Source organism: Pundamilia nyererei, unplaced genomic scaffold, assembly GCF_000239375.1.
Source record: "Pundamilia nyererei isolate P.nyererei 1_Seehausen unplaced genomic scaffold, PunNye1.0 scaffold00041, whole genome shotgun sequence".
NCBI classification, from domain to species: Eukaryota; Metazoa; Chordata; class Actinopteri; order Cichliformes; family Cichlidae; genus Pundamilia; species Pundamilia nyererei.
Window position 1 is genome coordinate 3,570,534 of NW_005187442.1, and position 11,988 is coordinate 3,582,521.

Genomic DNA, 11,988 nt, shown 5'->3' on the forward strand with positions numbered 1-11,988 from the left:
CAGAGAGGGGGTAGGGTTTGATAAACGTTGTGTTACTCTGTTTAGGTTAGTGGGCCATAAATTCCAAAGGGGGTAGGGAGGTAAATGAAGCTTTAGGATAGAGTTTACGGATAGAGGCTTACTTGGAAATGCTCCGTGAGAACAGGCGAGAGAGCTTGTTTGACTAAACTGACTGAGTTTGTTCTGACTTCACCAGACACGGTGGAGTCTGCATAGTATCCGCATCGCAGCGGAGTGCGTATATGTGTATGTGAGGGAACATCAGCTTAAATAAGAATTTCAGGGCATCCTCCCAATGAAAACCTTGCATGTCCTATTTTGGAGCTCTTCATTTTGTGTTGCTCTGAAGCTGTCCGTTGGGAATTTCACTGCACTACCTTTTCTTTTTTATCTCTTCCAGCGAAAGGCCACATTATTTGTTCTGAGAGGTAAAGTTCTGTAATCGAATCAGCAGAACTCATGATCAGAGGTTGCCACAGATGAATCGGCGCTGCTCACTTGTGCTCAAACACTAACAAATGCCTGGGGGAGTAACGGTCTCAATGGATGTTTTAAGCCTGCAATATATGGAAACCGTGGAAAAACTATTGTTTAGTTTCATGAATGCATACATATAAATCTCAAAAGGTTGGCCTTTAGGAGGTTGAAACTCAGCAGGCAGCCCTGGCTCCTCTCAGTTATAGCTGTTGGAGATGCTGCATAGCTTAATTTTGATATACGACACTAATACAGTGCTATGTTTACAGATTCTAATCCCTGAAAAGTATGCATTTAAATTGTAATTGCTCATAGAAGATTTTTGTGAAGAGCACAGTTTAGTGTGCCTTCATTATGGTTGATTTTATGGGTACTGTAACAGAACCCGGTGCTAAATTGTGAAAGACCAAAGTACAGAAAAGCTCCAACATTTCAGTTCTGCTCTTCGCAATAGAGGCTGCATTAGGCAGGGTCAGCTTTCTCTTTGATATGCTGAAGAACAGTGCAGAAGATACTGCTATTAGTGTCAATGGTGGAGAGAATTAAACATTCGAAAGTGTGGTTACACTTTACTAGAGTCAGTGCTGACAATGCTCACTGCCACAGCAACAAGTGGCAGAAACATGAGCAATCTGGCAACTATAAAAGTATATTACGGTACAAAGGTTCCGAAATTCAAATCTTTAGAGATGGGAATGTATTGATTGGTTTTTTGATTCTGATATCCATCAAGTGATACCCAGTCTGCACCCATGAGTACATTGGTTTCGCTTGCTATATTTATACACCCTCTTCATGAAAAGTCCTTTCAAAATGTGACATGTCTGATGGAAGAGCAGGGTTGTGAAAAGGTATGAAAGCCACAGATTTACTGTATTACATGTCAGAAGCTAGGAAAAACATGTCCATCACTAGGCAACATCTTTGCAGTGCAACTAACATTCGCAAAATCCAAAGACATTCAATTTACAAAGCAAAGAAATCAGCAAACCCTCACTTTTAAGATGGTAAAAATTGGTCATTTTAGCTTGTTAAAAAGCTTAAACAACCACAACGTAATCAATTTTTCTGTCATTTCATTTGATATTTATTCATTGCTTACCGGTAATTAAATGTTTCATCATTTCTATTTAATTTAATTTGTCTGCCCTTGGGCTCAGATTTCTGCAGAATATCTTTCTAAACAAGATAGCAAAAGCATTATGACTGCAGACATTAAAGGGTTGGGAGACACCTACTTATCGCCCACTTAATTGCAGAGCTTGATTTTCCTTATACAAATGAAGTTTTATACAGTAGTTTTAGAATCATTTCCTTTAAAGAGTAATGATAACGGGTGTATGTAAAATATGTAAAGAGTAAATATTAGCATATCACTTTATCACAGGCGATATTTTGAAAAACAAGGCTAACACAACCCAGCTAGAAAACTGACAGACAGACAGATGTTCAACATTTAAATGTCTGTCTTCAGACTCCCACACACAGTCTGTCTGTTAGCATGATTGACTGTATGATGTGTATACGCAGTCACTGTCACGCTGACCATGTGTCTACAGTCATCTGCAGTAAGGAGAGACACACACAGGCTGGCAGGCAGACAGACAGACTAAACGTCAGATTAGAGTGGCAGACAGACAGAATTGACAGGGGAAAAAAAACATTGTGTACCACTATTTGGAGGGAAAAGATAGCTCGGGAATATCTCCCGGAAGATTGAAATCTCTGTTCACACAGAGGAGCGGCAGTGTGGGGATGTGAAGATACATGGTCAGGGATGGAGATGATAATCTTAATGGACTGGTCGTCTATCTGTAAGCCATTGATTCACACACAAACATGTAAGGGAAGGTTTAAATATCTCAAAAGCCTTCTCCAACTTCTGATTTGAAATCAGCTTACAGAAGGGAGGAGAATTATTGGAAATGAATTTGAGGACAGTGAAAACATGTCTCTATAATTTTAGGACATATTGTTAAAATGATTGTAGCAGAGTATCCCGTAGGATTTTACCTAGAGATAATACACACAGATAAGCAATAAGCCTTTACATGGAATATTGCACATTGACGGCTTATGACTACTTTTGTGTGCATTTGTGTGTTCCTGTGTGTGCATTCATGACAGATGTCTTCATAACTGGAATAATAGAAACCACTTCTGCCAGGCCCCAGAGCTACACAGGCACATACACACAGGAGCCCTTTGGCTATCCCATCCACCTGAAGGTTGGCATAATCATGCATAACACACACAAAGTTGGGCTGTCACATCTACTCAAAGTACAGGTTAACTGCAGCCTTAAGCAAAGTCTGTCTCATTAAATATACTTTGTTTACATAGCTTAAGTTTTTCTTATAAAGCATAAAAGATAACAAAACTACTTTACATTTTTTAGGGAAGATAACTAACTGTTGTATAAACTAACACTAAGAAGTAAGAGAGGTTGAGAACTTAAAATGTGCCAGATTAAGACCATGGGTTACACTTTAACCGAGAGTCATCGGGAAATCCCAGACTCAGTGGGTTGACTGGATCATTAAACATTTACTGAACATGAAAGGCGGGAACTGGTCACTGTGACAAGAGGAACAGTGGAGATTTGCTGTAAAGTTTCCACCCCAAAGTGAAACATGCCATAATCAGTTTGTAACCTTATAACTGTACTTCAGTGCCACCTATATACTTATAATTAAGAGTTAGTTAATGAACAACCCTTTCTTTAAAGACCCTTGCCTTGCCAAAAACCACCTCCAAAATTTAAATGAGTCTTCTTGGGAAATGGGAAAAGGTGCTTCATACAGGAGTGACCCTGAAAAGCAAAAAACGAAACCATGACAAGCTTGAATATGTTACTATATGCATTTCATTACAAAGGACTCTGACTTTGAATTATTACTACCATTAACAATATAATATAATATATAATACAATATAATAACAGAGCACAACTATGATCTGAGCCTAAGGCCTGCAGACTTTGCCTTCATGTTGCCAGGAAGTTTAAAGTGAGCAACAATAAAGATTACATTAGAAAAGAGCATTTAATTTCTAATGTAATCAGTTTTGTTGCTAGAGGATAAATAAATTCCTGAAAAGTGAAAACAAATACAAAGCATCATGTCTCACAATCAAGACTCTCTGTTATTTGTGCCAAAAATTGTATTTATTTAATGTTTGCACAATCGAGTGAGGAACCTGAAAAGGGTCTGATACTAAAATTACAATTGATTAGACACTTGTTTGCAAAAGTATCGATACCAACAATGTTATCTTCCCCTCACACAGCAACATACAGGCACACCTGAACAGCAGCACATCAAAACTTGGCAAAGCATCTGACACCTGAGAGGAGAGGTCAGTAAAGCTCCCATTTCAGCAACATTCAAGTATTAAACAGTATATCGTAAATGTTAAATGCTAACACTATTATGACAACACAACCATTTCCTCACCTCCAATAAACCAGCAGTTTACTAATCCGTTATAACAAATATTCTTCACTTGGGGCCTAAGTTCAGTGAAATCTACAAAATTCTGCCAGAGTAGATGTAGAATCTGCCAAAACCATTTTAAAAAACTTGTACTCCTTAATATGATTTGACAGTATTTCTACCCCACTGGGCATCCGATTGGTCTCTATTATTTTTATACTGAATAACGTCTGCATTGGAACATAGCATTCCTACGTTAGTTTTCAGGGATCGATTAAAGTGGCACTCTACAAAATGATCTATCTATCTATCTGCAGTGTGAAGAGTGTGTAGCATATCTTACAAACTTGTAACCTTCACAACCAAAGGACAACTCCCTTATTAAGAAGAGAAGAGAAGAGAAGAGAAGAGAAGAGAAGAGAAGAGAAGAGAAGAGAAGGGTGTGTTTAGCTACTGAAGGAACAAAGTTACTCAGAGCTCTTTTATTAAAAAGCAGGCTCAACTAAACAAATAGCACCTGGAAACTTCAAACCTCCCGACAGCTGTCTAGCTACACAGACAGACAAGCACAGGAAGAGAGACACAGAGACAAATGGCACATAGATTAACTGACAACCAGGTTGGCAGAGTCACAAAGACGGGTGACAGCATACCAGTACAAGAGTGCTTCAAATATTTAATCGATTCAGGATTGTCACTGTAGAAATTTTTTAACAAGCAAAATAACACTAGACATGAGCTGAAGGTTTATGAAACATTGAAACTATCTGACATTGAATCAAACGGTTCAGAGTTCTTCAAACATGTTCATACTGAGGAAGGTCCAAATACTACTACAGTACTTTAATGCTGGCTTATCAAGGTCAGGAAAATAAAAACCCAAAGAAAGCTCTACTGCCATGTCAAGGTGAGTTTGATTAAATACGCTAAAATAATTGACAAGCACTTAGCCCATGATTAGTAAATGGGATGATTAGTAATGTAGCTAAAAGATGGGATGACAATGGATGACAAAACAAAGCAACATCACTACAACTAATGTCTACACAATGAAAAGGGAACCCTGCGTTAAGGTGGAGCTATGGGGGAGTTACGACAACATTAAAACCATGAAAGATGAAGCTCGGCTGGCGACTCGTAACTCACCCTTCTCAGCGCGCCCCATGTGAGCTGGATCCAATAGAAGCAAAGCAGAGAATAACAGCACAGAATTAGGTTGGAAAGCATGCACAGGTTCACAAACACAAAAGAGATTTTCATTACATGTTGTTCTGACAGCAATTTTCTCACTTTACGCGCTTTTCTGGTCTATTCTGGATAAACTTCTGCTTTTATCTAACTAAACAAAATATATATATTCAAGAAAAGCAAGAGTGAAGTAATCCAATATTGCCCCATGACTTTCTTCAGCTTTGCATCCACCCTGTTCAACAGCAGCAGCAACAAAATCAATGCTTTCGGGAATCATATATAAGCAGCTACACTCCAACAATGATTTGTAACCTTAATAACACAGTTGAATGCAATCTGTTTAAAAAATGCAAAGGAAAGAACAAGTCTGAACTAACACAAGTTCACACAAACTTTAAACTTTATCCAAAACACACCCAACCTCTGCCTTCACCCTCTTATTCAACTAATCCCCATGAACTCCAAAAGTCAAGACTGTCTTCACCTGCTACCACTTGCACCAATCTCTCACTCCTTTATGTACATGCACACACAAGTCATATCTTTGTTGCATATATCATTATCACTACACACTAAAATGCACAACTGGTGCTGAGGCTGCTCATCTGGTTGTGTGAGTGTGAGGCAAAGGGTGTGTGCTTGTGCATGCACTGTAATGTAATTAATCAGCTGTGAGTGTTGATTACTTAATCTGTCATTAGCCAGCCATGTGTATAAGGGTGAGTGAATGTGTGTGTGAGTGTGTGTCTGTGTGTGTGTGTGTGTGTGTATGTGTGTGTCAGGCAGCAGCATTTTTCAAGGCCCCCTTGTACCAACAGCTGTGACCAGAGCCAAACAGGGCAGAGCAGAGATTGATGATACTGGACTAGCATCATCATTCATCAGGGATGTGATGTTTCAGGGATTTGGGATGTGTGTTGAATGTGCTGCCTGTCTTGGTTTCCAGTGGAGCGCTATCACTTTCTTGGTTCGCTTTCTTTGCTTGATTGGTGATTTAAACCCATCACGACCCAGTATTTAAGACTCAATCCTCTTTATGACATTATTTAATCTACTGTAGGTTCTTCTCTGAGTACTCCAGTTTACTCCAACAGCCCCAAAACACGTGTGTTAGGTGAATTGGCAATTCTAAATTGGCCGTGGCGTGAATGTGATCATGAATGGTTGTCTTTTCTATAGTCTCTTTTTCAGTAGTACCTACTCAGCTCAGCTCGACTTAACTCAGTTTTCAGAGTTTTCCTTTATGTGGTAGTACCTGATGCCAAAAACATCAAGCCAAAAAAGTGACGTCAACAGACTGCATGCCACTGATTGGCCACGGAGTGGCTGGATGACTCACGAGGCGGAGTCCTTTACAAGAAACCTGCCATTTTTGAGACCCAGCAACAAGGGAAATCGCTATAAACCACCGCCGTGGTTGAATGACAAAGTGCAGACATTTACCATCGGTTTAGCAGCAGGAGTACCATCGTCTCAATGTCCTGAACTTTTGGTTCACGTTGCTATAAAAACACCTCCCTCATTGAGGTGCTACTCAAATGTAATGGAAAACGACGGAAACGGAGTCAAGTCAAATCAACTTGAGCAGCTGAGTAGCTGTTAATGGAAAGTAGACTGGCAACATATCCAAGGATATGCTACCTGACCAGCATGTCATACAATACAATACAATGTAAATATACAGTTTTTGCCAATACAAACTGTTTATGTCACAAATTATTGTGTGGGATTATATTTGTCATCTTAAACAGACATAGTTGTGGAGGTTTTGCGTTATGAAGTTCTAAAAATGGGTAAGAAGTGTAGAAAGTTAGTGACACTAATCAGTAACCAGTCTCTATTTTCATCTGCTTATTATTGCATTATGAACACCACAGATAATAACTGATATAGCCCACGACTGCAGTCAAAAGTTTGTATTTTCAAAAAATACAAACTTTCCTTTTAAAGTCACTTCTTCGTGTTTTAAGTTGAGCAAAGTCTAACTCAGTATCCACCCTCTTTGCAGTTATATCACTTTGACATTATGGCATCATCACTACAAGCTGCAGAATTTCTTTGGCATTTTATGGTCTCCGGTTGCTGCTTTGCTGCTAGTCTCTCTCTGTTTATATACCCCTTTGGTCACAGTGGATCAGAGAAGAAAAATATACTCATTAAAAAAACAAAACAAAACAAGAAATCAAATGCCATCCTCTTTTGGGAAGCAATGAGTCAATCAGTGTGCAAAACACACAAACATTTCCCGCACTTCCACATACAGAGCATTAAAAAAGGAAAAAACAACTTTGTTCATATATTTTGATTCTGCCTGTGTAATAATAGTTGTGTTAAACTGTTAAACTGTACAGTTACATTTTCAACTTGTTTTAGGTAAAGTACAGCATTTTGTGAAACTTCAGTTCTTGACGAAGAACAAATTTTTACATCAAAACAACGTACCTTTCCAAAGCAGAAAGGGAGCTTCAGTGAGAGTCATTTCAAAGTAAAGAAACCTGCCACGATTTATCAGTGCAAATAGCGCTCTGTTTATTTTGCACGCTGTCACATCCTCTTGAATACGTCTGCATAAACTCATGTAAACAAGAATTTCTTTATATTTTATTTTGCAAAAGTGCCCAAAACTTTCACCCACTGTACACACTTAACCCTCAAACTCATTTATGCTCACGCACACACACACACACGCACACAGTCTAATGAGGGATTAGCTAATGAATTCTCTCAGCAGATTAATTACATTTTACAGACTTCCTCCCCAAACAGCTGAAGAAATGAGCCAGCCACTTTCAAAGCAATGGATTTTGTAAAATCTATCACTAAATTGAAATCCGTAGAAACAGATTGGCTCTAAGCAAAGGGACGTTTCATTTGTGGAGAAGACATTAAGATGGATCTGAAGGACTGCAGACTGAGGCATTACTTTTAACGAGAAATAAATAAAAAAGCCTTTGATTTGGCGCCATTTTACATGGCATGAGTAGAATGAGGAGGCATTTTCACATGAATCGAAATGAGAAGCAAACATTTCAGATGCTCGTCTTTTGTACCACTGTACTCCGGAGGGCTTAAAAGCATCGGCCTCCCTCCTTCTCTGTAAGCGACAGCAAAACACATGAATTGACACACACGTTTGCACCACACACATACACGAGACATAACAGACACACACAGTGATTCACACGCATACACACACACACACACACACACTCCCTTCTGCCATTTTCACAGTCTCTTGAGTGGAGGAGATGCCCACGGCCAAAAACCAATGGTTTCTTATTTGTCCCCCTCCTCTTCTCTTTCTCACTGTCCTTCCATTTCTTTCGCCTTTCTCTATTAAAACACACAATTTTATTTCATCTCCTAAATGGGGCGGAAAAGTAATTATAATTAAACTAACTTGGTTCTAATGTTCGAAATACTAAAATAATTTACAATTCTAATTAAACCAGCTCAGATGCTGTGTTCAGTGGCACTGGCAGCCTTTTAATTCGTCTGGAGACAGTGATGGAAAACAATTATTTCACTTCATTAAGATTAAAGACGCCTAAAATCTGTGTCACAACTCGATCAGAGAGGAGACAGATTTAGAAAGTTGTAAAATTAACATAAACTCGGGTACTGACTTTGTAAAGACAGCTTGTTCAGATTTATTACACTGACTTTGTAAGTGATTAGCCAAAACAAAACTGTGTATAAAAAGTGATAAGAAGAGGCAAGAGACAGGCAGATTTAGAGAAATGCTTTAACTTGCAGTTTGACTTTCTAATTGGGAAACTAGAATAGATTAAAAAACTGAAAGGAGACAAATTTAGTGAGAATGCATCTCAGCGCGGACTGAAAATGACTTCTTTAGTGCTTAATGGATGGTTTTAAAGCCTTGCCACAAATATTTCTTGTCCTTGTCAGTGATATGAGTGTAGCACCCAAACACACATTTCCTTCATTACTAACTTTTGGTCTTATAATTATTGCTTTTTCTCAGTGCCAAGTCATAATGGCTGTATTAGTTATCAGCCTGCAAACCTTATCTGCATCACTGGCTGGAGATTTTATTAAACCGGTGCATAAAAATGCTGCCAGTGATAAGTTTACACAAGCTGAACAGTGTTAACTTAAATGTTACCTAAATTTTTTGTATGGTTAGCTGGTACAGAAAATACATGGAGACATATGAATGTTTAGTAAAAAGTGTGCCTGTTAATTTTCCCTGTACTGATTTGCTACAATTATTCTCACATTTGCATGCTTTTATCACTAAATATGTGGCTCTTTTTCTACAACAAAGCCAAAGTTCTCCTTCCGATCCCCTTTTCCACGCTAATGATAGCCCACGTCTCTGTGAAGCGGCATCCAGTCACTAGTATTTACTTGCAAATTAACAGCACTTAAATTCCCAAAGAGGCCTCAGAGAAATTCCACACATTTGTTACCCAGAGGACCAAATGACAATGGGGGGGTATGGGGGGCGGGTATAGGGTGGGAAAGAGGAGGGGTGGAGGCAATAAAACCTCCCCAGATGAAGCTGGAATTAATGTGTAATATTAATGCAAATCATTAACAGGGCTATTGTGAACACTGGAGCGTAAAATTATGATTTTATGTGTGGCGCGTGATGTGTTCTTTGCTGTAACTTTAATGTATGGTTGTGATTTTGGAGGTCAGCTTTCAAACAGCTGTGTGAGCCTCTCCTGCCTCTCTGCGCGTCGGAGATGAGAGTGGAGCAACGGCTGAATGCGGAAATAAAACGCAAACAGGTACGAGATCGAGCGATTACAATGAGAACGTAAGGAGTTTGGTTTCTCGGAGCTCGAGGAGTCGTTTGTTTGTTTTGTAACAGCGGATAACTTCCGCGAGTTCATTTAGGCGACTTGCAAAAGCATCGTCCCAAACGTGGCGAGCAGCACTGTTGCAGCGTTTTTCCTGTGCATACGAGTTTCTGCAGGCGAGACGGACAAAAGAGCTTCAAAGGCTCACTGCGCTGCGGATTACTGTTTAAACTCAAGTCCCGAAGTCAAGCAGAGAGGTGGTCTTCCAACGCATCCCCCGCAAAACGAGGTTTAAAGTATCGCACTCTGCGCGTGACCGTTTTGATGGGAAGTTTCGGGCAATTCGCAAAAATCACGCGTAACTTGATGAATGTGGTAACCAGAAACCAGTTACCGAAAAAGTATCTCAGTCTGATCTCTTCACTCACGCAATGCCAAAAAGCAATATCCCTCTTTATCAACATGCGATCGACGTGCAGACTGTATTCCCAACCATTAGGTTTGATTGCATGCAGCGAGAATAAAGTTGGAGATGAAGCGGCTCATTTGGTTTGCAAAGCGCCAGCAGCTCGTGGCGCTCGCAAACCCAACTGTCCGCTGGCTGGAACAAAAGAGCAACGCTCCTTTAGAAAGTACTTTTAACACATCACAGAGCGCAGGGTGATATTAAATAAAAAGCTCGCAAGCATTTAAGGACGATAAAGATCAAAACAAACCAATCCATCATGCAATTAAGGTGACACATTAGCGTGTCACGAGATGGAAAAACAGCAAAGTGCACCAGGCTTTTAATAAAGGTTGTACAAATCAACGCTGTCTTGCTACATAAATATTATTATACAGTGGTGTCCGGGCACACAGGAACTTTTTTTCTCCATTCATGCGCTGCGAGACTGCACTGCTTCACGGCCAAGCTCGGCTCTGCTTGAAATCTACAGGAATAAACGATGCTCAGCGCAAAAAATGTGAAATCTTTCCACTTTAATCCTACTTGCTCATAACTGCAAATGTATGCAATGCTTCCTTTTATTCGTAAATCAGAGGCATAGTAACTCTCGGGTCTGAAGACCTGCGATGCGAAGAGCCAAGCAGAAATGCAGCAACTTAAGTTTTAGGCATTTAAGATAAGAGTTGGCGATCCAGGTTATGAGTGAGATTACTTGTTCATATAAGAGAGCGCAAACAAGGCTTTAAATGGGCTGCATTCAAAGCGTCGCGCACAGGCGACTTGCGTGCGACGAAGTGAGCATTTCACATTTTAACAATGTCAAAAAGGCATCTCCACCTCATGAAAATTACCATTTCCACGTTCGCCGACATTTAAAAAGCCCACATATGTGATAAAACAGGCGATACGGTGCATTTTCAACACCGAGGCTAACTTTTCTCGCACACCTAAACACACCTGTCTGGAATTTATGAGCTTAAACCAACGAGGAAAAAGAAATTGTCGCCTAAACTTTTTCTTCTAACACACGACACAACACAAACCACTTCAAACTGTCGTGTTTTTCTTCTTCTTTTTCCTCTTACCTGTCGGTATTTGGCCAGAGACGTTACCAACTATCGAACAGAGAAGCAGGAGTCCCAGGAATACAGAGAAGAGTGTATCCATGTTTAAAGCCGTGGCCGTGCGAGAGTCTGTAACAGTTTCTCCCCCCCTGAAAGTTTTTTTTTCTTTTTTCTCCGTCTCCAGTCTTCTTTATCTATTTCTTCAGCGGGTTATTATTCCTCCTGTTGTGATGAATTCAGCGGCCCCATTCTCTTTTTTCTCTCTCTCCCCGTTTTCTCTCTTTTCGCTTCCTACGGGCTCTCGCGGACTCCACACTTTGTTTCACGCGGAGTGCAGTGAGGGAGCGCGAGGGAGAGAGAGAGAGAGAGAGAGAGAGAGGCAGGGAGGGCGAGCTCAGCAGAGAAAATGTGTGACGTCACAAATCGGGAGTTTATTGAAAAATAAAAAATAAGGAATTAATAGAAACGATGTAACAACAGCACCCTGGTTTTCTATTATTTTCTATTATTTTATAAGTAATTAGCATATGCAGATTGAGGTTTTTTTTTAACTTTATAGTATTATGTTATAACTCTGCAGTATTGGTGACATGTTTATGACCCCC

General features: G+C 39.8%; 1 protein-coding gene across 1 annotated transcript in view; it reads right to left on the bottom strand.

Annotated features, from left to right (window-relative positions):
• Positions 1-11,724, bottom strand: part of ptprk (protein tyrosine phosphatase receptor type K) — a 106,512-nt gene extending 94,788 nt beyond the window's left edge. Inside the window, exons 1-2 of the mRNA XM_013910339.1 lie at positions 11,405-11,724; positions 5,058-5,081 (exon numbers count right to left, since the gene is read on the bottom strand). Coding sequence (XP_013765793.1) covers positions 5,058-5,081; positions 11,405-11,486 — 106 coding nt within the window. The 5' untranslated portion in view covers positions 11,487-11,724. The remainder of the gene's footprint in view (positions 1-5,057; positions 5,082-11,404) is intronic.
• Positions 11,725-11,988: the final 264 nt, after the last annotated feature.